Source organism: Ischnura elegans, chromosome 10 (assembly GCF_921293095.1).
Source record: "Ischnura elegans chromosome 10, ioIscEleg1.1, whole genome shotgun sequence".
NCBI classification, from domain to species: domain Eukaryota; kingdom Metazoa; phylum Arthropoda; class Insecta; order Odonata; family Coenagrionidae; genus Ischnura; species Ischnura elegans.
The window spans coordinates 6,425,890-6,451,575 of record NC_060255.1 but is presented as its reverse complement, the minus strand read 5'-3'; the positions used below and the strand labels follow the sequence as shown (position 1 = coordinate 6,451,575).

The 25,686-nt window shown below is 39.0% G+C and overlaps 1 protein-coding gene across 1 annotated transcript in view; it reads left to right on the top strand.

Annotated features, from left to right (window-relative positions):
* Nucleotides 1–25,686, top strand: part of LOC124167109 (lachesin-like) — a 462,868-nt gene that overhangs the window by 262,135 nt on the left and 175,047 nt on the right. The window contains exon 5 of the mRNA XM_046544909.1: nucleotides 9,609–11,868. Within this exon, the coding sequence (XP_046400865.1) occupies nucleotides 9,609–9,733 (125 nt within the window). The 3' untranslated portion in view covers nucleotides 9,734–11,868. The remainder of the gene's footprint in view (nucleotides 1–9,608; nucleotides 11,869–25,686) is intronic.

Genomic DNA, 25,686 nt, shown 5'->3' with positions numbered 1-25,686 from the left:
GGAATATACGAATCTGGATATTGGAATTGTGCCTACCACGATTCGAATTTCTTTATTTGGGTGAGAAAAAGCCATTACATCCCGCGTTTATAGCGTTAAGTTGTGTAATTTCCGTTTAAATACATGGAGAGTAATTTTTTCTCTAGGACGAGAACGGTGTCTCGAAAGAGTGTGGGAAATATTGATTTTTCAGTTTACATTAGGTATGCATAAATTTACTGCATCGTGACTGTTTCTCATAGTCAATATAATATATGTGTACGTGAATTAAGCACTTCTATTTCAATTTTGGTCATGAAATTCCTCCAGTTATGATCGGCTTGTCTTTAGTGTGCCCCAGTAGTGTCATATTGAACTTAATAATCAGAATATTTGGCTATTATTGAATAATAAATAAAAAGCTCGCTCACAAACATAATTGCTTGAAATGTCATATTATTCATGTCACCTAATCAATTATTCAGATTATTCGGTGTTGGGGCTCACGGAAATGCCACAGATTGCAGCCTTTGGATTTTAGAGTTGTTTTGCGGTGCTTAATAGTTGCAACAGTAGTCTTATTTCCTTCACCCGTAACTTTTTACGCAGTTCTGTGTAATGTCGAAATAAAGTTGATTCAGTAATAGTGAGACATCGAATTTATATGAAAGATAAGTGAATGCGCACAAATATGCCGTTCTCGGGTGTTCTGCTGCGTGGAATGGGCTTCAAATGGTCAACGTCTCGTCATGTCAGCAAAAGATCGTCGCTTATCGTTTTCAAAATATTTTGCGTTTAACGCGAGTGTCTGCAGTAGTTAATATCCAATGTGCCCACGAGTTATGGGAGGTTGCGACGGAGGAAAATGCTACTGTCGGTGTGTCATCTGCTGCAAATTGCGGAGAGCAGGCTGCTACAGATGGAACGCCAATTATTATTCCCCAAGTGTCCAACGGTCAAGAGGCTTCATATTCGCATTTCCCTCAGAAATGGGTTTCAATGACGCTCAAATTTTCAATAAACCTCAGACTCCTCGCATCCTTTTGGGGCCTTTCATGCAAATGAAAAAGAAAAACTGTTTTCAGAAAATACGTATGCGTTAATGACTTATTTTACTCCTCATTACTCTTATAAATTTTGTCATTGTAAAGCTTGCATCGACTGTTCCTTCAGTAGAATTATCTATGAGAAATATCCATGAATCTCCTGATTGATATAATTATATCTTCCACTTAAAATAAATGAAAATTTTTAACAATCGACGTATGTATTGTTCGATAGATATTATTTTAGTTTCTGAATACGAATTTTTAAGATTTTTCCCTCCTTTTTGCGTTCTATTTGTTGATTTTGCTGCTCTTGAATTGAACTCATTAAAATAATACTCTTCCCTCGCTCTTATAAATTTTCGTGGTTTTCGTGATCTAATAGCGTATTTGCAGATCAAAGGCACTACTTATCTTTCTGTTAATTTTGTCTCGCAGTAGAACTTGCATCATTAGTTTACTGTCTCAAATTGCATTTATAAACTGCACCTTTTATTCGAAACATCTTTTTGCAGTGAATATATTAGCCTACGTCAGTTGGATATTTCCGAAACCGTGAGTTTGCGTGAGGTGCTTTTGCTACGAGTTTTCCATGCAAAGAATTGAGAAAATGGTAGAATTTCCAGTTTTCCGGTCCGTATTATGTCCCCAAAAAAGTGAAGGCTAGGCGCGACATTCTGCCGTTGCAAACATTAGGTGGCATGTGGCAAATGAACAGTTGTCACCCGCAACAAGGATCATGTATCACACGGACCAATATCGACTGGCGATAGCCATGAAACGATCATCCTCATGAATAATCCCTCATCTAACGGCACATATTCTACACACGCCTGCAGTCCAGGAGGATGGCTGTGCATATAGCATAACTAGGGTGATTGCAATGGAATGGGGTATCATTTTCCTACGCCGTCCACGGTAATATAGATTGCGGTGGACTAGAATTTCAGGCCGTTGAAATCCGTTGAAAATATGATTTTGTCTCGAGTCCTAACGCGATGTTTCATTTAGGCTGTAACTAAAATTCAATCACCTATGCATGATGGGACTCCTTCGATATAGTTCAGAAAATGAAATGTCACGTACCACACTTATTTACTGATCGTACCGAACCCGACGATGATACTTCTCTTCGAAACCGGTTGCATCAACTTACAATTGCGGACCCTGCCATTGTCTGTCCCTGCTGAACCAATCAGTAACTATACCTAGTCTCGGGGAATAATATTTTCCTTTATTTCAAATCTCTTCGACTTAGGACAAAATCTTTAAAACATGTCGGAACTTCAACTTTTGTAAAATGAAGTCTCGAATCAGTAATTGGAATGGCAATGTGTGGTTTGTAAAGGCTAAACTAATCCTTGGTTAACTACTCCTATTTTTTACGTCCATTGACCTCAGGTTTTCTTGGTTATCTTGCTATGTTTTTCACATGAATTCTATTCGAGACTTTGCGGTTGTTTTTCGTAGATATTGTGCAAGATAAAATGAATTAGCATCACTTCAATCTTTAATAACATATGAAAATATTTTTGAAGCAAGCATTAATTTTAATTTATTCGTCTGTTCGTTTCAATAGAATGTTATTTTTGTTTTGGCTAAGAAAGAGCGTTTTTGGATAGTAAATAAAATATTTTATCCGTGAATTATTTGATCACTTATTGATATATTTTTTCCTGGAATTTAGGGTTATAAGTAATAATAATAAATTTTGAAATTTATAGTTTGATATAACTGATAACTTCAAGTTTGACTCTGTGAAACCTCTCCATATTGGAAATAAATGAATTAAACTTTGTAAGGTTCACTTGTGTTTTTAAATAGGCTTGGCCTGGGTTTCGTAACGTAGTTACTACGAACATTAATTAATATATCTTCTAATGCGGCTTAATCTGTTTCATCTAACCACTTTAGTTACGAAGTGCATTCGTTATCGTTGCTAATGCGCTAACCATGAACTTTGAATGTGCCAATATTTTTAAAGAAGGGTCAAAATTGCAAAGGAAGAATGGAGAAAGCGGCAGAGAGTATAGCAAAAGTTGGGTTAATCGTTTCGGGGTGGCCACCCGTGAGAACCTGTCCTCTTAAAACGCATCTGCTTTAGAATTACCAATTCTTAAAGGTTTAGCCCTCTCCCCTCCTCTCCCTCACGGCGACCACAAAGCCTTCTTAATTAAGGAAAACTTTCAAGGCGTAGCCTTCTCTTGTTTTTTTTCTAATTTTTAATCTCAGCAAACCCTTTACCAATAGCGTATATTCAAAGTGATAACAGATTGCCTTTCCTAACGAAAATTTTAATTATTTACTACTTAAAACCTCCAACAATTCAGGATATTTTGGTTAATTTTTTTATTAGCATGGTAAACGCGAAGGGCATGAAATGTATTTTTTTAATGAATTATGCTGTTTCGACTTATTTTTTCTGTTACCTTCTTTATTGCTGAGCCTGTGAGCATTTATTTATTTTTTCAAATTTTTATTTTATATTTATTTTTCCAGAACGAAAACTTCAAATTTTTCGAACAATTTAGATCAACTAAGTAGATAAATGTTTTCTCTGACCTTAGCAATTTAGACTCTGAGATGAAGTTAAGCTCTTTCGCGTTGAGAAGGCGATATCTTTTCTAATCATAAAAATAAGTGTAAAGTAAAGCATTACAATTTGTTGAAATGTAAGGATTTAAAAAATAGGAAAGTAAAAGACTTCACATTTGTCTCTAAGTCTTATGTCTCACATTTGTCTGCGGTAACTATGGAAGGTTAACTTACATTAAACATGTTATATGACTCAAGCGATAGACATAGTGTCAAGGTTAAAATATTGCAGTGACTTGGGCGCATTAGGAATGAATGTTTTGTGCACATGTCGTGGTATTTTCCGTTCCACATTTGGTGTGAGAGCTATGCGGATTTGTTCCGATGAGCCGTCGAAAAAGCATTCCAGGCAGCGAGGGAAACAGCAATCAGTCTGGATGCCTCTGAGATTAAATGGCCACTTATATCGAGACACCTTTTTGCCCGGAGAGCTTAATATTCGTTTGAACATTCTGGAAAAGGGTTTGATTCTGTGAGAGCTTTCAATTTACTGACGAGACGCGTGGGAGGCACGAAAAGCTATGCTGGTATGTGTATGCCTGCAAGCCGATCCGCCGAGTAACGAGTCAAGGCCATAGCGACGTTCTGCGCTCGCCAAAAATTGCTCCCGTCCGTGTTGGCGCTAAAAATAAAACGAAGCGCTTGGTAGAGAGACTAAATTAAAATTACTTCCAACTGCGCCATGCTGAGGGGGATGGGAGAAATTAGGTTAATTCTTAGTGCCTTACGGTACAAAAGCTACGGCGTCACGTTTTTTTTCATCGAAATTGCCGCGCAACGTCGAAGGGTTAATTTTAGACTCTGCCATATCTGATGGTTAAAAATCTAGTACCAGTGGCACCAAAGATGTGATCTCTAAGCTTCAATTTTTCTCATGATGTTTTTGATTTTCTGTACTGACATTAAGATATCATGGTCATGCGATAATTATGTGAGGAAATGAATTTCAAGTACCAAAACTTCCATCACAAGTACTGGATATGACGCAACTCGGAGTAGAATACTTAAAAGATTCTAGAGTAGAGTAGGTACTTAGAAAGCAAATCGGCTAGCTCGCAGCCACTTAGCTCAACTTGGCTAAATCAAAGGTCTATTAGACTTTAACTCACTATTTGTTTTGGTAAGGAAGGTAGCAAATGGCTAGAAAGAAATGTATTGATTTTCCTAGGAATAACAGAAAATCTAAACTTTATTTCATGATTGATACGCAATCTATGCTCAGTTTTGTAGTACACTTCAGTCATGGATCTGTATGATGTCATGCCTAATTTTGAGTCATGCCAATCAAAATATTTTGAATTTGAAAAAGACCTGTGTATGATTAAATTTGAATTGATATCTTAAAGCAGATTTAAAAGTAATGTACGAAATACGTGTTTTTTCTAGCGAATTTTGAAAGTTATATTTGAATTGAAAATTGTATTTGTTTTGTTTCTTTGAATCATTTTGCACTTTATATATGATGTTCGCTTTCATAAATTGAAGAAAATTGTTGAGGGAGTATTCTAGATTCACGGCAAAACTTAGATTGGGAGCGAGTTAGATTCGTATGATAGCTAGCGGTATTATATGAGCGGTAATGCGACATTTGAACCCTCCATTGATACGCGAAGATATGAGACCAGATGCCATTATCTTTCGCAGACATCACTTTGTGATTTTGTTTTAAATGTTAGGTCTCGGAAGGGTAGAGTGCAGACATTGGAAGGAAACAAGCGTCGGGTTCCCACCCGTTGACGGGCTTCAGAGGGCGTGACAGTGAAGGGAAGAGCAGCTATGCTTGGGAAGGGAGTTGGCAGGCGAATGGCCAGCCGGCGTTTAAAAGGATCTTTTTACAAAAAGCATTGAGAGGGTTCCGGTCGAGTCAAAGCGACGTTCGCTCTCATGAATTGAATACGATTGTCGAGGGAGGTATTTGCTGTGCAAAACTTCAGATAGGGAGCGAGTTAGATCCGAATCTGGCTAGACTTGTATGAGCACTGATGTAAAATAAAAGCCCCGATTGAAGGCCATGCCAAGATATGAGACGTCCACGCTAACAACCTCGCTTTCCTTCAGATTTATTCAGCCGTGTGCGTTTCAAGAGCGTGGGGAATAATGTTCCCTTCGTTTGCTTCTCGGTAGCCACTCTCACCCTAGTGTTCGGAAGCGGCTGGGGCACCAACCTTTATCAAGGGAAGGTAACAAAATCCGAATGATGATTGAGCAGATGTTAATATTTGGAGAGTTGAAAGAAATTAACACCAATTACACGAGGAGAAAGTATTTGACGGTGATACTGCCTCATATCAATGTCTGTGGAATATTTGAAGTATACAAACGTGTAGGTTTGGATGAAATCCTTCGTAACGCGCAGACTAGTGTCTGGGGTCCATCTTTGTTACTGCGATACTCCACGCGCATGACCCGTGCTCAGCATGGAGATACGTCTTTAGGGAACCAGCCTCTGCTGCGACCTACAAAAACTTATTAGATCTGCATACGTGTGATGACTACGATGCATGAGATTTTCGAGGACTCGTATAGAAGTTATTCAACAGTAGCCCATCAGAGAGTGATATCCTTTTCATGCTACGAACTTATTCTACAAGAAGAGAGAAGCTCCCCCTACAACAATACCTTTTAGCCAATCTCGAGATCCGAAAAATGGTAGAAACAATGCGAAAAATTAGAATGGGACGCATTTCTTGCGATTATTCATACAAAATTCAATCAAGATACCTGTTCGTAGAATTATGCCAAATGAGATATGCCGGGACTCGAGTCAACTGCACCCACATCGCTCAAGTGAAAATTGGCCTAGTAAATGAAAATAAGAGCGTGCCTTTCAAATGAAAGTAGAGAAATTAACCGAATGAGATCACAGGAGGTGGTTAGGAATGTTAGAGAACGAACTTCGAAAGATGGCAGGTGCGATCTGAGTTGAAGATATGAAACAGACTTTATGAAGACTTGAGATAATTGAGGAAGGTTGGATAGAATCAGAATAACTTTTTGGCCATTTTTTGGGCTCAGTATAATCAATGAAAACACCTAGTGATTTCCACAATTTATGTTAAAAACTACGACCAGTTTTGGCTATCAAGCAATTATAAAGTGCATGAACAGCTAGCTATTTTTGTTGTTTGTTTTTTAAACAATTGTTGTCTATGTATTTGATAATGGCTGGATAGCTGAAATAAATTCTGGAAGTCACGAAGTGCTATCGATGATAATATGGAGCCCTTACACAACATTTTAGCTTGTAGTTTTGATTTAGTCTCCGATTAACTTGCCATGATTGTAAATGTTAAATCAAGCAAGGTAGTCACATTCAGGAGTACATTCACGGGAGACCACCCAGGCGATCGCCGTGAGGGAGAGTCTTGTTTCGACGCATCGGAGCAGGAGTAAATCAGGATGTAAATAGCCCTAGTCGGACGACGGTGGCGGAGGTCCAGGCCGGAGGAATGTGTTGGGTTAGTAGCCGTAAAACGCCCTGGACTAACCTGGAAAGGGAGGAGCTTTGGAGCGAGGAAAGGGTGCCTTGGAAGCAGGGAGGGTGCAAGTCGGTTGGGCTTATGCGTGTCTGTGCTGGTGCAAGCCTCGTCCGTGCCGTGGGTAGCGGAGGTGGTGGGGGGAAGTGTATGACGGCGGCGCGCGAGATTTATTCCTTGTAGTGTGTATGCGTCCCGAGGAGCGGCGTTGGAGGCGACTGATGAGGTATTCCGTGTAGGCACGGATGTTGGCGGGAGACGGTTGGTTAGATGGGGCCGTAATTAAATGCGGCTCTCGAGAGTGAAGTACAGTGCGTGGCAAACGAGATTCGGGATGAATAAAATGGGAGAGCACAGATACCGTTTTACCGCAGATGTTCATAAAAATATCTTTTTAGCTCCTGATTGGCACATTTTCCGCGGAATTTTGGTGCTAAGAATATCAAGGTGGCGACGGATATGGAGTTATGATTTTTTTCTTAATGCATGCAATTTTTCAGAGAATGTTTCAAAAGATTTCTCAAAAGGCTCTTACTAAGTTTTAGTCGACTCCTCACAGTCCATTTGCATTTTGTAGGTAAAGCATTTTTACTTAAATGTAATTTCCCTGTAATAGCACGAAATACTTCGTTTGCACGTGAGTAGAAAAAATTTTTCAATATCATCTATTGCTACATCCTTCATTCATTCATATCCATGTACATGGCATTTCTAATTTCCTCACAGAGTTTATGACTTCTAGCTCATTCATTAGTGTCGAAGTAACAATCAAATTTACATTTTTACCAAAAAGGCACTCTCATAAATGAGGTAATAATCTTTCTACGCTCTAGTCGGAATACAAGTCTTCCCCTGTGCATATTCATGTTTTCGTTTTACAAGCGCTTTGAAAGGGAGACATTTCATGTCCCACAAGCTTAATTAAATATTCCTGAAGACAAATATTTACTTAAATTAACGTACCCGAGAGACTACTTATTGACTTAAAATTTTCATTAATTATTTCACATATTTCGCTCATCGGTAAAGGTTGCAGTGTTTAGTATCGGGATGATATTTAGGGCCCATAAATATGATACGATACGATTAAACGATGAGTAACATTTGAAATTATTGGATACATAGCAGCTCTTCGTGATGAATGAAATGAAATATCAGTAAAATCTAATTAAAAAGTTTTACTGCAGAGATTTAGCCCATTGTTTGACGCATAAAATAAGTTTAAAGAAATAAAATGTGTGTCCAATAGACTTCACAAAAAATAATCTCAAATAGTTGAGAAAAGAGTGTGTTTCATTATTTTAAGAGTAAATTAGCAACCAAGGCTTTCAATTTTGTTTATATAGTGACTTTAGTCATTTTAGTCATAATATTTCATTGAAATATTGTACTGTTATTCATGTCTGGGTCAGACAGTATGATTCACATATATGATATTTGTTTTGTTTGTCTCTGCTAGAAATGTGACAACACTTTTATTATTCATCATTTTTTTAAAAGGTCTAGGAGAGAATAAGTTTTCATAGATACGGTTCAAAATTATCTGAGCATCAACCTGCTTTGCTGGAAGAATGCCATTACGCTCTGTCATCTTTGTTTGGTTCGCTGAGACCGTTGGCATGGCACTTTACAGGCTGGATACATTTGAGGTCCCTGGGAGTTTTTTTATCCTATTTTCGTAGAAACCCAGCTATGTATTCTTAAAGTAAGTTTTCCCGGAGTAACTATATTCCATATTTCATGACATTGATTCCAAAAGGAGAAACCAAGCTTTGCTCCGGTAGTCATAAACCATATTCCACCTGAATTCTACTCCCTGTGATAGATTAGCTTCCATAGCTGATTGATGTTTGTGCATGCCTTTGGTGTTATAGTCAAGTTACTTATGCTTACAGATGTTATATTGGGTTAACCAGAGCACTTAAGGCAGTTTTTGGGATCACATTTGATACGCTTTCATACAGCCCAATTGTCATTCATTTCTATGTCCATGGACGTAATCTTTCATGAAGATTACACGACGCGACGTGGCTGTGATAAATTAATGATAAGCTCTGGATTGCACGCTGGGGGTCCTCGTGAGGTGACGATTAGAAGTTTCATGGCGCATTGTGTCAAATCCATGTTTATCTTGGCTGCCACTCGTGCACTGCAGACCACACCACAGGTAAGGTCCCCTACCTTACCTTCGGTGAAAATGAGGCAGTTTTACACGGGGCACGTCATTGTGCAGGTCTGCACTGAAAATACTTGTTGAAATTGCGAGAATGAAAATTAGAGCAAGGGCTATTTTTCCGTCTCGCATCCACGCATGCGTTCTAGCAATTCACCGCTTTACACGACGCAATTGTGAGTGCACCTTCGTACATAGGTCAGATTTTGCAATGACTTGCCCCGTGTAAAACGGCTTTTACGAGAATTGGTTATTCGATATGTGCTCCCCCATGTAAGCTAGCTCTTATTGCTCTGCTTTTTATCATGCGTGTCCGGAGCCCTTCTCTATCGGGTGTAGAGGCCCTTCTTTCCGTTGCAGGAGAATACCCTGCGGCGATGCAGCATGGTGGCCAGGCCCATCACCGCTCCTCGCACCTCTACTGCCTCATATTCTGCGTCTGCCTGCTCCTGCTAAGCCCCTAACACCTGAGCGACCCAGCCTCGTAAACCCGCTGTCGTCGGATGGAAGCTGTGACGCGGAGGCCGTCGGAGGAGCCGCTTTGCTGCCGACCCCGTGGAAAACAGACGAAGCAGACCCACCTCATGTTGGCCGACAGTGCGGAGGACTACCCTTGAATTCGGCAAACGGTTGAAGAGCGAGTTCCGTTCGTTCCGCGAGTTTGTTTTTAAGTTGAACTAAGAGAAGAGAATCTGCGAGGACAAGACTGTGAATGTAAGTGTGGTTTCGAGGTATTTTTTCGTTCAAATCCCATGGGAAACGGTGCTTCACTAAGAGAATACATTTTTGTAGGAAAAAAAAACGTTTACGAGAAAATGTTAACATAAAATGTGTGGCGAGTGCGGAGGAACCGTCGTCTAAAAAAAATTAAGTTGCAACACTTGGGACAGTGACTGTTAATTAGGTTCATGCTATACTGTGACAGACTGATTAATCCCTCGACTGTGCGTCTGTTCTAGGCATGGTTGACATTTCTATGCCCGCATGCCGGGTGTGTATTGACGTCATCAACTTTCCCTGAGAACCAGAGTAAAAACCGATACCCTTGGGTATTACTTCTTATTGCCCAGTATGTTGATGGTTGGGCAGCGTGAAGAATTATGCCGAGGTCGATCGTGATGGTGTATGGGTTGGCCATGGATACGTTTGCACCCAGTGACAACCAAAAGATTAATGTCTAACTGTGGCTTTGAAATCCTTGAGGAGAGAGAAATTACTACAGGCGCAAATTTTTGCCAAACACAGGCATTATTTTGATCTGAAACTATTCACGTACCCGTTTCAATATTTCAAGGTAACCTGCCTGCCTCAACCAACTTGTCGAAAATATCTTAGCTCACTTTCGTGCATGAGGTAGACGCCCGTTAATATATATTTTGTGCTAGAGACGTGAGGACAAAATGCCTTCCAAAAAGGGCACATTGAGTGAAGTACCTCTTATCTTTTCACTGCAGGCATAGTGAGTGGTAAGAAGGTATAGCTTCGGGCCTTTAAGGCTCTGCAAAAGGGAACTTTATTTTCTGAGATGGCTGGAACTCTTAAGGACTTATTTTCCATTTCTTTCTGAATGGGATACAGAGTAAAACATATAAGAAAAAATATATAATAATTAAATATATATAAATGTATTAAAGTGTGTGAGAGTCAAAGTTTAAGACAGTACTGAAGTATTTTGTGACAACAGGAGAATCCTAATGTCGAAACAAATTCGCTAAAATGGAGGTTTACGTTCAATCAGATACAAAGCAGATGTTAACTCACAGAAATTGGTGGTGAAATGTTTTTCTGGCTTATGAAGGCCCTACGCATTTATTTATCGCAGAATAAGACTAGGTAATGACCTAGTAATATTTATTATCTCCCTTCGTATGAGGACAAAAAACACTTCAACTACCAACACGTGTATGCATTCCCTTGTTTTCAATAATTTGTCTCTCTCTCTCTCTCTCTACGTATATGTTAACTGTCTCCTTAAAAGCGCCCCACTCAGAAAAAATCTTGAACGGATCTTTCATTTATGAAGGAGCATTTATTCTTTGCCTGATTTTACATCTTTTTGTGGAAAACAAAACACGGGAACAATAGGTAAATTTGTCCATTTGGAATGAAAAAGGGCCATTTTTCATCTGCAATTGTGACTTTGGGGATCGAATTGACGTTTTTGTTTTTTGAAGTCGTCTAAGACAGACTGTTTCCGTTCCATTGCTGCTCTTTCTTACAGAGAAGAAGTGTTTGTATGAATTTTTCAAGTGTCCCGTTCCGCATTCATTAGGAATCTTCGAGTCACTTCCCAGAGAAAAACAATTTCTCGCGCTTTCGTCACGGATGGTGATGGAAAGCAATTCCACCCGCACCCGCAAGTTCAATGGAACTCAAGTCAAAGAGGTTTATTGTGCTTCCTCTCCTCTCTTGCAAGATTGAGTCAGTGTCGACGGATATAAACACTGGACTGTTTTGCAACCTTTGGGGGCGTGTTGGTTGTTCCCTATGAGCGCTTACGACGTGCTGCCAACATTCCTGGACAGGCCACCATTGGTCTTCCCACACACTCCAAAGTGGTTTCCAGATGAGCCTTCGGGTTTCCAGATCAGCCAAATCGGTGAGTACCGTGACCTCTTCTTCACCATACTAATTTTGTAATTCATCTTGTAATCCAATTCCGCCCAACGCAGAAGCAAAGCTACATACAACCATTATTAACTTACGTGCACAGACGTAGCTAAAGGGCCCAGACGACTCGTTGGCCCGCAGAAAAGTTGACGAATCGAAGCCGTGGTGGCCACGATTTAAAACAATCCATTTCGCTATATCATAGTTTAAGTTCTGAGAAGGTTAAAGCAAAATATTATCTGGGGGATAAAGACTCCATCTTTAAGTGGCACTACCCCTTCTACTAGGCCCCTAGAAGAGTGAATGGTCCTTAGTGAGGTGCCTTAATCCCCTTTCACCCAAATTCCCTGACTGTGCCTATGCACATGAGCGTAGTAAGGGTCTTAAAGACCGATGATTCTCAAAGCCCGTGAGGGAAAATCACACAATCTTGATTTAATTGTCACAATTATGTCGTTCAGTGATTATCTCACCCACTTTTTAGTTAATCCTCCAAGTTGGTCAAAACAGGCTCACATGCGGAAAGAGACGAGTGCAAGGAAGAATTTCAATATGGACGCCTGCTGCCTGTGAATAAAATGTAATTCATTTACAGTGTTCATGGGCTCATTTTGGTTGTATGGGCTGCTGGGAGTGTTGAAGTTGCAGACTAAATATTAATAGTTCCTTTTCATTTATGAAGCAATGTAATTTTAATTTTTTGTTGCATTTAGTGATTAGCGCGAATGTTTGATTTATTTTGCCCCGGGCGCGCGTTTTAGATCAGTTCGCCGGTCATTATTCTAATACATGGAAAGTACATCACGATGTTTTGCAGAAATAATGTGATTTGAAAAACAAAATAAAATGAATATTTGAAAATTAAAAAAGAGATTGATTTTTAATGTATTTAAAATTTACTATCATATCCGTATTTTTTTCCTTTGGCTCCATTTTTTCCCCTGTGCGTCACGCAGGAAACAAACTCTTTCACTACGACTGTTCGAGGACGAATGAGGACGAGCATTTTTTACCACCCTCTAAATTTTATTTTATATCGTTTTGAAGATACTTGCATAAATTTGGCTCCTTGCTGAATAGCATAATGTAGCCCTGGTAAAAACTGCTTCTACGCCTTTACGGCGAATAGGAGTCCGCAAAATTAATGAGGAAGGTTCCCAGAGCAGAGTTTTCCTGCAGTAGATTTTCATTCGCGTAAAAAATAAAACCATGGAAACATCCACAATCCAATCCTTATCCGAGCTAGCCTTCTTTAATTCTCCACTTTGTAATGCTTCTAAATAACAATTTTTTATGGATGTTTTTCGTAAATGAATGTGTTTTTTTATTTTATTACATCTCCAATCATAATTAAAATTTTATTTTCAAATAAATTAGCGTATCATTCCGTTGAAACGTGCTCCTCTCTTCATTCGAGACCACGATGAAAATTAATTTAATAATTCTATTAGTCGCATACCGTACCAGGGTGTACATTGTGCCCGAGGCGTCTATGGGAAATCTCGTCCACGCGCGCACGATCTGGATTATCATAGGGAAACCGGCTCCCTATTTTCAATATATATATATATATACATATATATACGTCTGCTTGGCGTTTTTCCTCTCCGCTAGGGAGCGACTCGCCGGCGAGGGCGGCGCTCGGGCGTAAATTAGCGTCTCGGACCCGACCAATTAGAGCTCAATAAAAAGAGCAGATGACCGTCACAGTCCCTATATATCGACCGTCCGTATCGTTGCTCACCGAGTCCTGCTCGTGGTTTATTTCAGTTCGCGCTTGCCGAACTCCCGGCTTCGCTCTCGGCCCCGCCCAATTCAACTGTCAAATGTTCCCTACCGTCTCATATCATTCCGCTATAGGCATGAATTCTCATTGGCCATTCGCCAAAACTATCATGGCGTCACTCACAGGTAGCCAATGAAAATAAATATGTAGGTACCAGCTCGCTCAGGATGACTGCTCAGTAGCAAGAAGATGAGATCGACAATATTGGAATGACGAATTCAGTCCATTTGGGAATTCTTCATTATTCATTGGTAAATAGAAAAATTAGCCAAAGAAGTATTTCTAGCGAGATATTTTGAATAGCTTACTATCAAGATTTATCAAGGATTAAATTCACCGTCATTGTTAAGAAATACTGCTTATATTCCCCGGGATTCGAAACCAGATCTCCCCATTTCCGATCAGGTATGCTACCAGCTACGTAATCAAGTCATTTTTCATTAAGGTGACGTCTCAAGTCTACACAAAAGACGGAGGTCGTGCTTCCTGAGCCACAGTCAGAAAAATAATCCCTTTTCGTCGCTATTCTGCGATAGACATTATCCATAGCAGTGATGAAAGAAGAAACATTGCACGCAGTCACGCGCACGGGCGTCCTTGGAGTATATACATGCATAACTCCGCACTCATACACGTGAGTCCAACCCTAATATAACCAGCGATAATCCCCTTCCCGATCTCCCACTTTTGTCTTTTTCTTGGAATAGGAATCATGCACTGGTGTCCGTTTTCCCTTTCCCCGTTCTCCAGCACTACGAGCATGAGTTTGTCCACGTCTGGTCAATTAGATCTTCATTAAGTCACAACGATACATAGAGGGATTGTATCTCAATATATATCTAAACTTTCGAGTATGTACAATTTTTAATCTTCTTAGTAATATTTTTTTACCTTTCACGAATTCCGTAACTACCAGGCATGGGTGCTAACAGTATTAACTCGAGCTGCTGGGATTAATAAGAGCAAAACTGGGCTTCAATATAAATAATATATCATTGCTAGAGATACGTGAAAATCGCACTTTCATTTTTATTATATCGCACTTTCAATAACAGTTTATCGCATTTTGTAGCGTCTATTTCTTTTTTTCATAATGAGGTAGATGGCGATAGAATGTAGTGAAACACAGTTATATGACAAAATACAGAATATTTGAAGTGATTATGCTGTAGAACAAAAATAAATCAAGGGATAAGACATATAGTGACGGAGGTGTAGCTTGCCCGCGCCCACTTCTAGTTCGCGGCCACGTAGAGCCCCAGCCAACTAGCAGCTGGGCAGTCGCTCACATGTTTTTAGCGGTGAGTGTCGGCGGAGCATTTAAACTGCTCTCGGCTCAAACTGTACGAATATTGCCGTCGAAAAGGCAAATTTGCGTAAAAATTATCATAAAATTCCAGTCATCGCATCTATGTCGCATTTGCGATTTTCACGCATCTCTAATCATTGCATACTTTAGGATGTACGTGGTGTTATTTTCAGTTGAATTGCCGGTGGCATTAGTTTCGTTATCCGTGTCTATACAGCGCAACACCAGTATCCACTCCTTCCACTTACGCGTTACATCATTTATCAATGGTAATCCATTACATCTAAATCGCTGGATTTTCTCAAATTCTACGGAGGGGTTCCTAGACTGTGGTTCTGTTCAGCATTTGCAATTTCGCCGATCTTCCCCCTATTTTTTCATTCCCCTATTTAAGGCATCGGGCTCTGCTCAATGTTTTTAGCCAATCACAAGAGTTAGACAAAGAATTTGAAATGCGTCTCAATTCACGTCCGTCTCCTTTTGTTCTCGGAGCCGCTGTTTGCGAATGGAATTGGATTCTCACCGGATGTGCTTTTGCCGGTTTTGCCTTTGATTCCATCTTCTCTGGTTATTAATTTCACCTCACTTTAAATTCATTCTTAATTTATATCTTTGCAAGCTCATTAGAGCATGCTATGTATTTTGCTAAGTTGTGTTGTAACAGAGAGGATAGTTTCATTGATTTCAATGCAAATATGATAGTTCAGCCATTGTATGGAATTGTTTTGAAATTTGTAATTGATTTTGATTGATTTCTTTTAATTTTCTAATTTTCCGTAGGTATTGAAAATTTGAAGGCAACCTTGCTTATTTTATTTAATTTAAACTGATTATTGAAAATACTTTTGAATTTATATTACTAAAATTGGTGATTTTTCACATTTTTATGTTAGAACTGCACTTTTATAATAAATTATGTATGCGATTAAGTATTTTTTTATTAAAAATAATGCTATATTTATATTTTTTTAACTTGAGGCTAACTCCTTCTTACGTTTGATTCGTACCATTGCGACAGTGGATGTGATTTAAGTTTCCACCATTGATTACTTTTTTAGAGTCAATGCCGGGTTTTTATGTTCTTGTCCGACAAATCACGCAAATGAATACGAGTTATTTCTATCTATTTTTACATGTAATTATCTTCATCATCTCTCAACGGTACCTATAGGGATTCTCTCTCTACGTATCCTATCTGTTCAACATACACGTTTCACTTTCCTCACTAACAGTAATTTTTAGTCCAGAGGCATTTCTGCTCGCTAAGACGTTAAGACAATTCCTTGGTCCTTATCCAAATATCGCCAACTCCACTGTATCCTTACTGCTGTAATTTATGCAAGCCTCACTTTTTTAAATTCATTCCTTATGCGTAAATGTCATTTTTTATCTCCACCCAGGGAAAGTCCTTGCAAACGTTACATAATATCCTCCGTTTTCATTACCAATAACAATTATAAAGGTGTCAATCGAATAATTAAAATTCAGATAACATTTTGGTGTTGGGATGTGTAAGGATTTAAAAAATATTAGTGCATTTAATTTCGACGTCTATAATTATATACTTATTAATCCCCATCAATATACTCCTTCTCTTTACATACATCAATATATTCCTAATATTTATTTCCTAAAATATATACTCCAATTTATCCATTCCAACGTGAAAATATACATTATTTAACGCAGAGTTTCGCTTCCTTAAAAAGTTTACCTATGTGAGCTGGAAATTATGCATTATTATTTCCATTTTTCAATTTTTAATTTAGTCTCTTGTCAATGTTCTCGAGTGATCTTCTCTTGCATCAGGATAGCTCACGTGCCGATATTAATACCATTTCTGATATCTACCGATGGGGAATCGACACTCGTGATTTTTCTATTGAGTACCTACGTACCAGCCGGCGGTGAATGCCACTGAATAGGTTACGAGGATATCGGCCCTCGCTTACTGATACTCCCCGCTGCCTATCGCATTTCTACCTTGCTTAACAATCGCATTACTACCGCGATCATCCTCTGCGCTTGCCGTGATCATCTACTACCGCACAATCGTAGCGGGCGTCGATCATACCATATTCCCTCTTCCTGGAAGCGTATTATCCATAAGACCCGTCGACGCTTATAGGATATTGCAATGGTAAGACGGTGCATGCGCATAGGCTGAGAGGGACGGAAAGGAGAGGAGTATGGCTCGGCGAGAAGGTCCGTCTCGGTCTTTCTGTTATTGAATTCCCCCATTCAGCCTGCTGTCGTAGTCATATGCATTTCCCTTACAATTGTCGCTACAACGCCCGTAAGAACCCTTTTTGACTACTTGTAAACATTGAAAAAAGTATGTTCATGAAGTTCTTAGCGGTTCGGGATAAGATATTTTGGTGTAGAACCATTTTTAGCATGCATATGCTTCAATCTGCCTTATTTTGTTCATTTGCCCTGAAATTAATTCAGCTCGAAGTAACTTTTATAGAGAAGAAAATAAAAAAATCGCATTGACCGTCTTTGGACTATCGTTGCAAGCGTATACTGTTTGGTGAACAACTATTTTGGCATTTGTTTCAGCTTAGATGACATTGTGACCGTTTACGGTTAAATATATATTCAGTCGAATCCTGATTACAGTCATAATGCCTCTCCCCCACCCTGTAACCATTGACCCATCAGTTCAAAACTATTTTCTTTGCTTATTTCGTATTTAGATCGCTAATTATCCCATATTATCGGTTAATTAAATACTGAAATCAATTCACGAATTTGCAAGAATATGCAGTTTTCTAGTAACCGTAGGTAAATATTTTTTTTTAATTCATCAGTAGGGTCGCAAAATAAATGTAATCGATATAGGAAGAGGAACTTGTGGAAAACACATCATGTGTGCTGCTGCTTAATAGTTTCTGCATTATGTACTGCAGTTTCTAAATTCATCGTTTTTTTATGTAATGAATTCTTAAGAAAATAAAACTAAAATTAGACTTACTGAGCAACATCCGTGCGCTTGCGCTTCCCCTATTCTTTTAGTGACTTTATTTGCCGACGGCATGATCAGAATATATTCAACAATGGTAATGAGGAGCAAGAGTAGGCATCTAACAAACAATTATCGATTATAAAAATTATGCATTCACTTTCAAACTACAACTTTTATTTTTGCACAATTTGTTCACTGTTACTTTTACTACCATACTTGTGTTTCATTTCCACCAAAAAAATGAGATTTGCCGTGAATTCAACAATATGTAAGAGAAAAGCAAATAAGAATCTTGCCCTTCGCGTGGGGCAAGTGTCCTCGCATTATGGGGCAAGAGTCCTAATCACAGATTTCACATGTAAACTTTCCCTTTCCGGAATATGTGGCGAAAGGTTCTTTTCCCCATGTTTTACATTCATATCACATTATCCGATCAGCAATGGGCGAGTACAATTTTCCACGACCTCCACAGTGATAATCAGTTTAGTGTGCTCCAAAATTGTTGTCCTAATGCTTCCCGATCGGTTTTTCTCTAATAGTTCCGTATTTTTATTCAATAGAATTATCAGCATGTGATAGTTACTGCAGAAACTGTGAGGTAATAGAAAAATCAATGGTATAAATTGGTCAAGGAGTGGCACCCGTGGGGCGACAGCCCTCATGCGAAAACCTGTCCCAGGACCCTTACCCCAAATCCGCTTGAAACACGTAATAGGCCATAACACAATCACATGGTGAGCTGCGAACCAGCAAACTGCGTGAATTTTCGAGGCAAAGAATGAATAAATAGGAATTCTAGACAAACATAGTACTCAAAGAAGCGCTCAAAGCACAGATAAAAATTACGCAGTCCTTCAATTTAGATAAACGTTGCGTAAAAATCAAAAGCAAGAAAAACTCACGATCTGTTGTTCGTTGTCTTCCACTGAACACACCCCTGTGCTACATTCGGTCACGTAAATGAAACTGATTCACTACAAGTGGCATCATTGCGGTGTTTAGAGAACTATTTAGGAAAAGGAATCTTTCGCCATTCGGACTCTTGCCCCTCACTACCCTACAGCTTTTAGTTGTTAGCACTTTGATGGTGTGAATAAACAATAATGTGATTTGCGGTGTAAATATTCTATGATGATGTTAATATGATATGAATTAAACACATTTGGTGAGAAACCCTTTTAGGATTCTAACTGATCTCTTTATGAATCACTCGTTGAAAATCGGGAATTGTTAGTGAGCGCCATGTAATAGATGTGTTGTTCCTTTTCCTCCGTCGCCGTCGTTACGTGCTGTAGAATTTTTCGGCGACACCCCTTAATTGGTATGTATCGTACGTAATATATCCGTTATCCGTATCACCCCTAACTTTTCTCTCCAAAATACCGTGCAGGGAACCTTCCCGCAGCTCTTCCAAAAACTCGGCCGCATTAACACGGCGCCCGGAAAACCTGTGGTTTTGGATTTTTGAACCGTTGAAGGGTCGGAGTTGAAATGCAGGATCTGGTAGAAAAAAAACGTGTTCGTGCGGTGCGGGTGAGAATGAAGGGACTGATTTAACGACCGGAAATCCAGCGCAGGATATTCAGGATACGAGTCCTGGCTGAACCCCGGGGTTCCATTGTTCGGCGGACGCGGGGGCTGTTTTAAAAAAGGACGAGCTGACGGCAGATTTCGGAGGTATGCGAGAAGTCCCGATGGACATGGTCGCGTCCCCGAGGGGCTGAGCGGGGTTTTGCGTGCCTGGGGTCAGGGCGTATAAAGAGCGGCATGTAGCGGAACACATGTGGGACACGGTCATTTCTGGCTCTCCGAGAGGGTAACGGCCTTGCCGAGGCGCCAATGGACCGAATATCTTCTCCCGGGCCAGCTTCATGCGTTCGGGCCCATTCATCCCGCGAACCTCTAATGGGTAAACAACCCTCGTTGCCATAGTATTCCCCCACGCCCTTAGGGATTGCGAGTCCTGGAGAAACTATTATGATATCCCAGATTGCGTACGGTGATATACTCAATTCCAGGACTGATATTAAGCGCGGTAGATTGTTAAGTTAGCAGTCTAGCATAAATCTTAATTGTAGGAGAAGTAATATCCTGTCAGTGAACTTAACCAAACTTAGTTTTGTTCGTTGAGTGTTGGTAGTCATAGCATTCACTTTGTACGATAGGTAATAAATTTAAATAAACTCTAGCTTCCTTTTACTTCAACATTGAGACAGTTTTGAATTTAAAAAATCCAATGGTAACTATAGTGTTAAGTTAGCGGGCTGGCCACAAAAACTTGTTTTTTAATTAAATAAAAATATTAAATATGTAATGATAGAAAGTTGATGTCTTTATCTAAAAGATTATTTTGATAAATGTGGAAGCATCGTGATTTATCAATATATTCAGGATATTAAAAAAAATGGTTAAAAATAAGTCCACGTATTTTATAGAGTCAATAAAAATGGATAAGTTACCCAATATTGTGTCTCTCAGCCTATTTCTTGGGTGAGTGTTTTAAAATAAATACATTCATGGAAATTTTAAATGTTCTTTCAGCTTCGACGAAGTGTTTTTTTTAAATACCATTTAATTTAATGCACCAAAAATTTAAATCGTCTCCTACTAGTTAAGTATATAAATTCAAATCCCGAAATCTCTCGATACATGATACCATGCCCCCTGCATTGCGATATCCTAATGCCCGGTATTCCTGAATATCTTTTCATGCCCTTGTGAGGGTATGAACTGATATCGCGGGCCTCGTTTCATTTCAGCCGTTGCAAAACCATCCAGATCCATTCTCCGCCAAGTAGCGTTCCTAAACTCTCGTGCCATTTTGTACGTCGACTATTTGTGAGCTTTGATATTATGCGGCTGCGATTCTCCCTCGCTCCATTCAGAGTCCAATTGTCACTTCGCTTTTCAGACATTTTAGGAGACATTTTGCACGCTGCCGGACGTGTTAATTTCATTCTCCAGTGCTCTTCTGAGGACACTGACTCCACGAGTGTTGCCAGGCAACGGTCAATCCATGAGCAAGAAAGGAGAATTACTCATATTGTTCCCTAGTGCTAAAAGTCTCGCGACCGTAAATTCTGATCGGGATGCGTTCCAGTGAAAATTTCTGGTGATAAAAGCGGAAACTTTCTCGTCCAATCGGTGAGGAAATTATTGTTCTAAGGTTTTATCTACGTCAAAATTAATGGAAAATATAATGAAACAAAATGGCTACCAGAGTATTCCAGTAAGTCTTTATAATATCTTTTTATGCATAGGCAAAGTTCCTCCGTATAATTAACACTTTATCATTAGGCTTTTTGTTAAAATTTATGCAACTCTTACGGTGATAGCTTTTATTTAGTATGTGTTTAGCTAAGTCCTCTCCATTCTGCATTCACTACGCTGCAAATTTGGCACCGAAAGAAAATTTATTTGAATTGAATGAAAAAACAGTCTACAATACCTTTTAAATTGGGATTTTGAATAGAGTGAGCCCTCAAGTATTTGTCCAGCACAGGTATGTATCACTGAGTAAGAATTTTACTTTTTCCTTAATTATGTGATGTTCTTCTGGACGCGATAAAAATGCTTTATTAATTATATAGTTTAGGAAGAACATGATGAAAATATTAATCAGGAGAATTTCAGTGAATCCGTGAGATCCGTAAATCAAAAAAAGGGTTCGCATGGTGATATATTTGTCTCCCTTGACAAAGTTAATTCTACTGAACAATGCTCATTGTCATGGGCTACGGTGGAGCTAGTTGCCATGGAATCAGAGACTAATCTCACAGCTTGTTCCGCACCGTGATTATTGTGCGCTTATGAGCCCCGCGTTAATTATATGCATGTATGAATGCGCCCTTACAACATTTTACGGCAACAGGTACTATTGTTACCTTTCCTCCCGGCTGGCAACCGTGGGAGCGCTCTCCGATGGCTTCGGATCAATGCGGCTGCCGGTGACCCCTCACGACTTCGTGATTCTCATTTCACTAATATGTATTCTAGCGAGCGGCGCGTGAGTCGCCATAATGAGTCTCCATTCCCCAGGATTTAATAATACCCGCCCATGCCTTTGTTTAATAAACAGATGCACTATGCAAACATTCATCTCGTTTTCATGTGAACTGTTTTGAATGCAGTAACGGGCGTAATGAAATACCAGGGTTTTTGCATTTGCTGTTTTTTTTGTACCAGCCGATTGCATTCACCCGTTAGGTATTTAAGAAATACATTGAAATACTTTGTCTCGATGGACTAATGATGGAATAGATTGATAAAATATTCTTGGTGTGTAAAGAATGGGGGGAAATTTTTAGAAGAGCAACCAAAAGATTCAACTTAGTTCATTTCCGATTATTGAAGTGGGGGATGTCATTATTTTTCCAAGCAGTGATGTCTATTATTAGAGGTAGAAATCATGTAAAAACGTACCTATATAATTTTTCCGGATTAGTTGAGTTTTTTCGCATTAACCCTCTGTAAATTAATTCGGATATAATTGCATTAACTTCAATGCAGGAAATGGTATTATAACAGATGAATTGTAATTCATAGAATAACGAGATCCGTTAGCGTGATAGGTTATTACGTTTTTATTAAAAGTCTGACAATACGTAATCAATGCCAATAATACGGCACATTCAAGCCAAAAAACTGTGATTGAAGATTTAAGTTACTGGAGTAATGTTGAATTAACAGAGTTTCGAACTAATAGGAGTTTTCCCTGTTTATAAATCCTTATAATTCACGTATTTCAACTTAGTTGATATTTAGTTCTCACCCATTTTCTCTCATCCCACGATATGGCCACCAAAGCAGTCAAAGAGTAATGCACCCATTCGTCCAAATTCGATGTTGCTAGTCCAAATGCTATTGATGGAGCTTTCTGTGGGGAAATGTGTTTTTACTTAATTTAAGTCAAAAAAATTGTTCTAGATATTTTGTCGCCAGTACTAAACTTTAATTGGTGAAGCTTTTAACCAGCAATAATTTTGTCGTATTTTTCATTTCAAAGATAAATTTACACTGAAAGATATTAGTATAATCAATTAGCAAAACTAACTGTCCGTTATCTCGCAGTAATTTGTAATGCGTCCTGCCTTTTTGGAAATTAAAATAAAGAGAGACTTTGCAAATGGATTTAGATTGACGTCAATAGTTTTATTTTTTAAGTGGAGATTACTGGAATATGGCAGATGTAACTCACGAACTTTTATTGACTTGAAGCAATTATTCGGGGAATGAATGATAAATATAAATAAATCGAGGGTTTGAGTTTGATTGCTGTGACGCGCCTTCATGCCATTTTGCCCGCGGAAAATTTTCTTCGTGATTGCAGGAAAAATAATTTATCGTCAATTCTAGCTCATGTTGACATTCAATCAGCATGTGGAAATGTACGAATAAACTGTTTTCAATCTATTTATTGGTGCTTCATGTGGGAGACAGCACTCACCATCTGTGTTTTCATTTTGCTCCGACAAATGGAATTCATTTTGAGTTTTCGTTTCCAAAGAGGGAGGGGAAAAATTTATTGCCTGCAAACTACACCCTTTCTTGAACACTTTTTTTCCAAAATTAGAGTCGATATTTTTAGAAATGATGGGTCACTTGAATTGTTTGAGACGGAAATAGTCGTCGTGTATTGGAAATTTTAATTAGACATATTACATTTACTTCAGTGCTAAAATACTTGAGGAAGTCTTGAATGTAGTTATCCAACGTCAACGTTATGATACTAAGCCGTTATTGGTGAAATAGATTTTTTTTAATTCCACTTTTTATAAAATATTTATTGAGAATTGCTTTATTAAAACTTTTCATATAAAGTGTAAAATTGGATATAATTCACCAGGAGATGGAGGAGAGGTTCGTCCACATCGCCATAAGTGGCTAAGCATATGCTCAAGTTTAAATGTAAAAATTTCGAAGCCAATATCCATTTCACACGACTCCTGTAATGAATATTATATTAGACAACGGCTTTTAACCTTGGATCATTTAATTGAATGGTATCGACATCCAAGTTCACCAGCGGAGTAATTCAAGTAGGCTAGAAAGTAGTCGTGGCCGTAGGAGTTGAATTTCTGGCAAGATGTCTATAAACCATTAACCATTGAGAAGATAACGGTGGCGATACTTGATCCAGTACAAGACCAGTGAGAATCGCTAGCGTCGCGGCTTTAATTTATTGTGTTAAATTGAATCAGCACATTGTCTAGCGATCACCCGATCACGATTAAACTAGCTGGGCCTCTTGAACTTATGGTTAATTTGCATCCTTTACTGCTAGTTTTCAGAAGTCTCCCGCACACATTGACCAATCATGTGAGACTTTAACAGCAGCGGCAATAAAAGGTTTCTATTGCTTTTTTTCTTTTGCAGGGAAAGTTATCAATGTAATTTACAGTTTTCCCGCTCAAATAATTTCATTATCGTGTGAAACTTTTATCCATGACCTGTAATCTGAATTCCATTCTGAAAATCCTGTATGAGTAAGTATATTAGGCCTTGTTTTGGCCACCGGATTGTGATTTTCAGTTTTGCTCCATTCATAGTAACTTGTGCATTTCGCCTCTCTCCCTCATCCAATCAATGCATTCCACTTTCACTCAGTTTTCTTACCCTCGATTTTTCACCCAAACCAGGTATTTGATATGGGGACAGGAAGGGGCACAGTCAGCCAACATTTTTCTGCTCGTTTCGAAAGACAGCAAATAATCTGCATACACATATCGCTCATAGAACCGAACGGAGCACTTCCATTTAGCTTTTGAAAAAAGATCAAGTAAGGCTCGGATATTTTTCGTCGAAGCACTCTTATCCGTCCCAGTCTAGATTTTTCACTTCATTTAAATCAAACCCTTACGGTACAAGAATTCCACAACAATTGGGTAGTTTCCTTCATCAAAGAAAACGAAAGGCATTGATTACGATTCGTTACCCACCAGTAGTGCACTTTTAATGTACAAATTATTTGGTTTCAAAAATCCCAGTTTAGACGAATGGCAATGGTCAATTTTAGCCGCAATTGGAAAAGTCCATATTGGCGCCCATGTGATGCCACTCAACGTGACGTCACAGGTACCTAGTTTCTATACGAGTAGATAGAAGTTTTACATGTCTGAGATTACCAATGCATGCATGAGGCACAGAGCTCAGGGAAACATGTCTTAATAATCACCTATTAAAACTGCCTATGGTCGGAAAGTTTTTTTCGTTTGATAGAGAATTAATAATTCTTGTTTTAGCCAAGCGCTACCTGATATCTAGTGCACTCATAATATACAAATTATTTGGTTTCAAAAATCCCAGTTTAGACGAATGGCAATGGTCAATTTTAACCGCATTTGAAAAAGTCCATATTGGCGCCCATGTTATGCCTATTACCCTATTACGCAACCGGATCTAGACCTTGTTATTGGCAGAAATTCGTTGCAAATGTGTTAAAAGATAATAAAATTGGCCAATGCGTGCATTTTAAAGCATTGCATGCGATGCATGTATTTCAGCTTGTCATACTGATCTTTTTTTGATGCATAAACACTCGGGGCTGTTTAAGTTTCATTTGAAATCGATTCGAGCGAATAATTTGCGACCAGCAGCCCCGTAATGTGCGAACGAGAGGGTGGTGAGCAATTGCTCCATCTTGGCTGACGGTGGAATTTAAAGCCTTCCAATTCCCTCGCCATAAAACGCCTCGCTGTCGCAAACCCGGAGTCATTTAAGGAAGACAGATCCCCGCACCTTATTT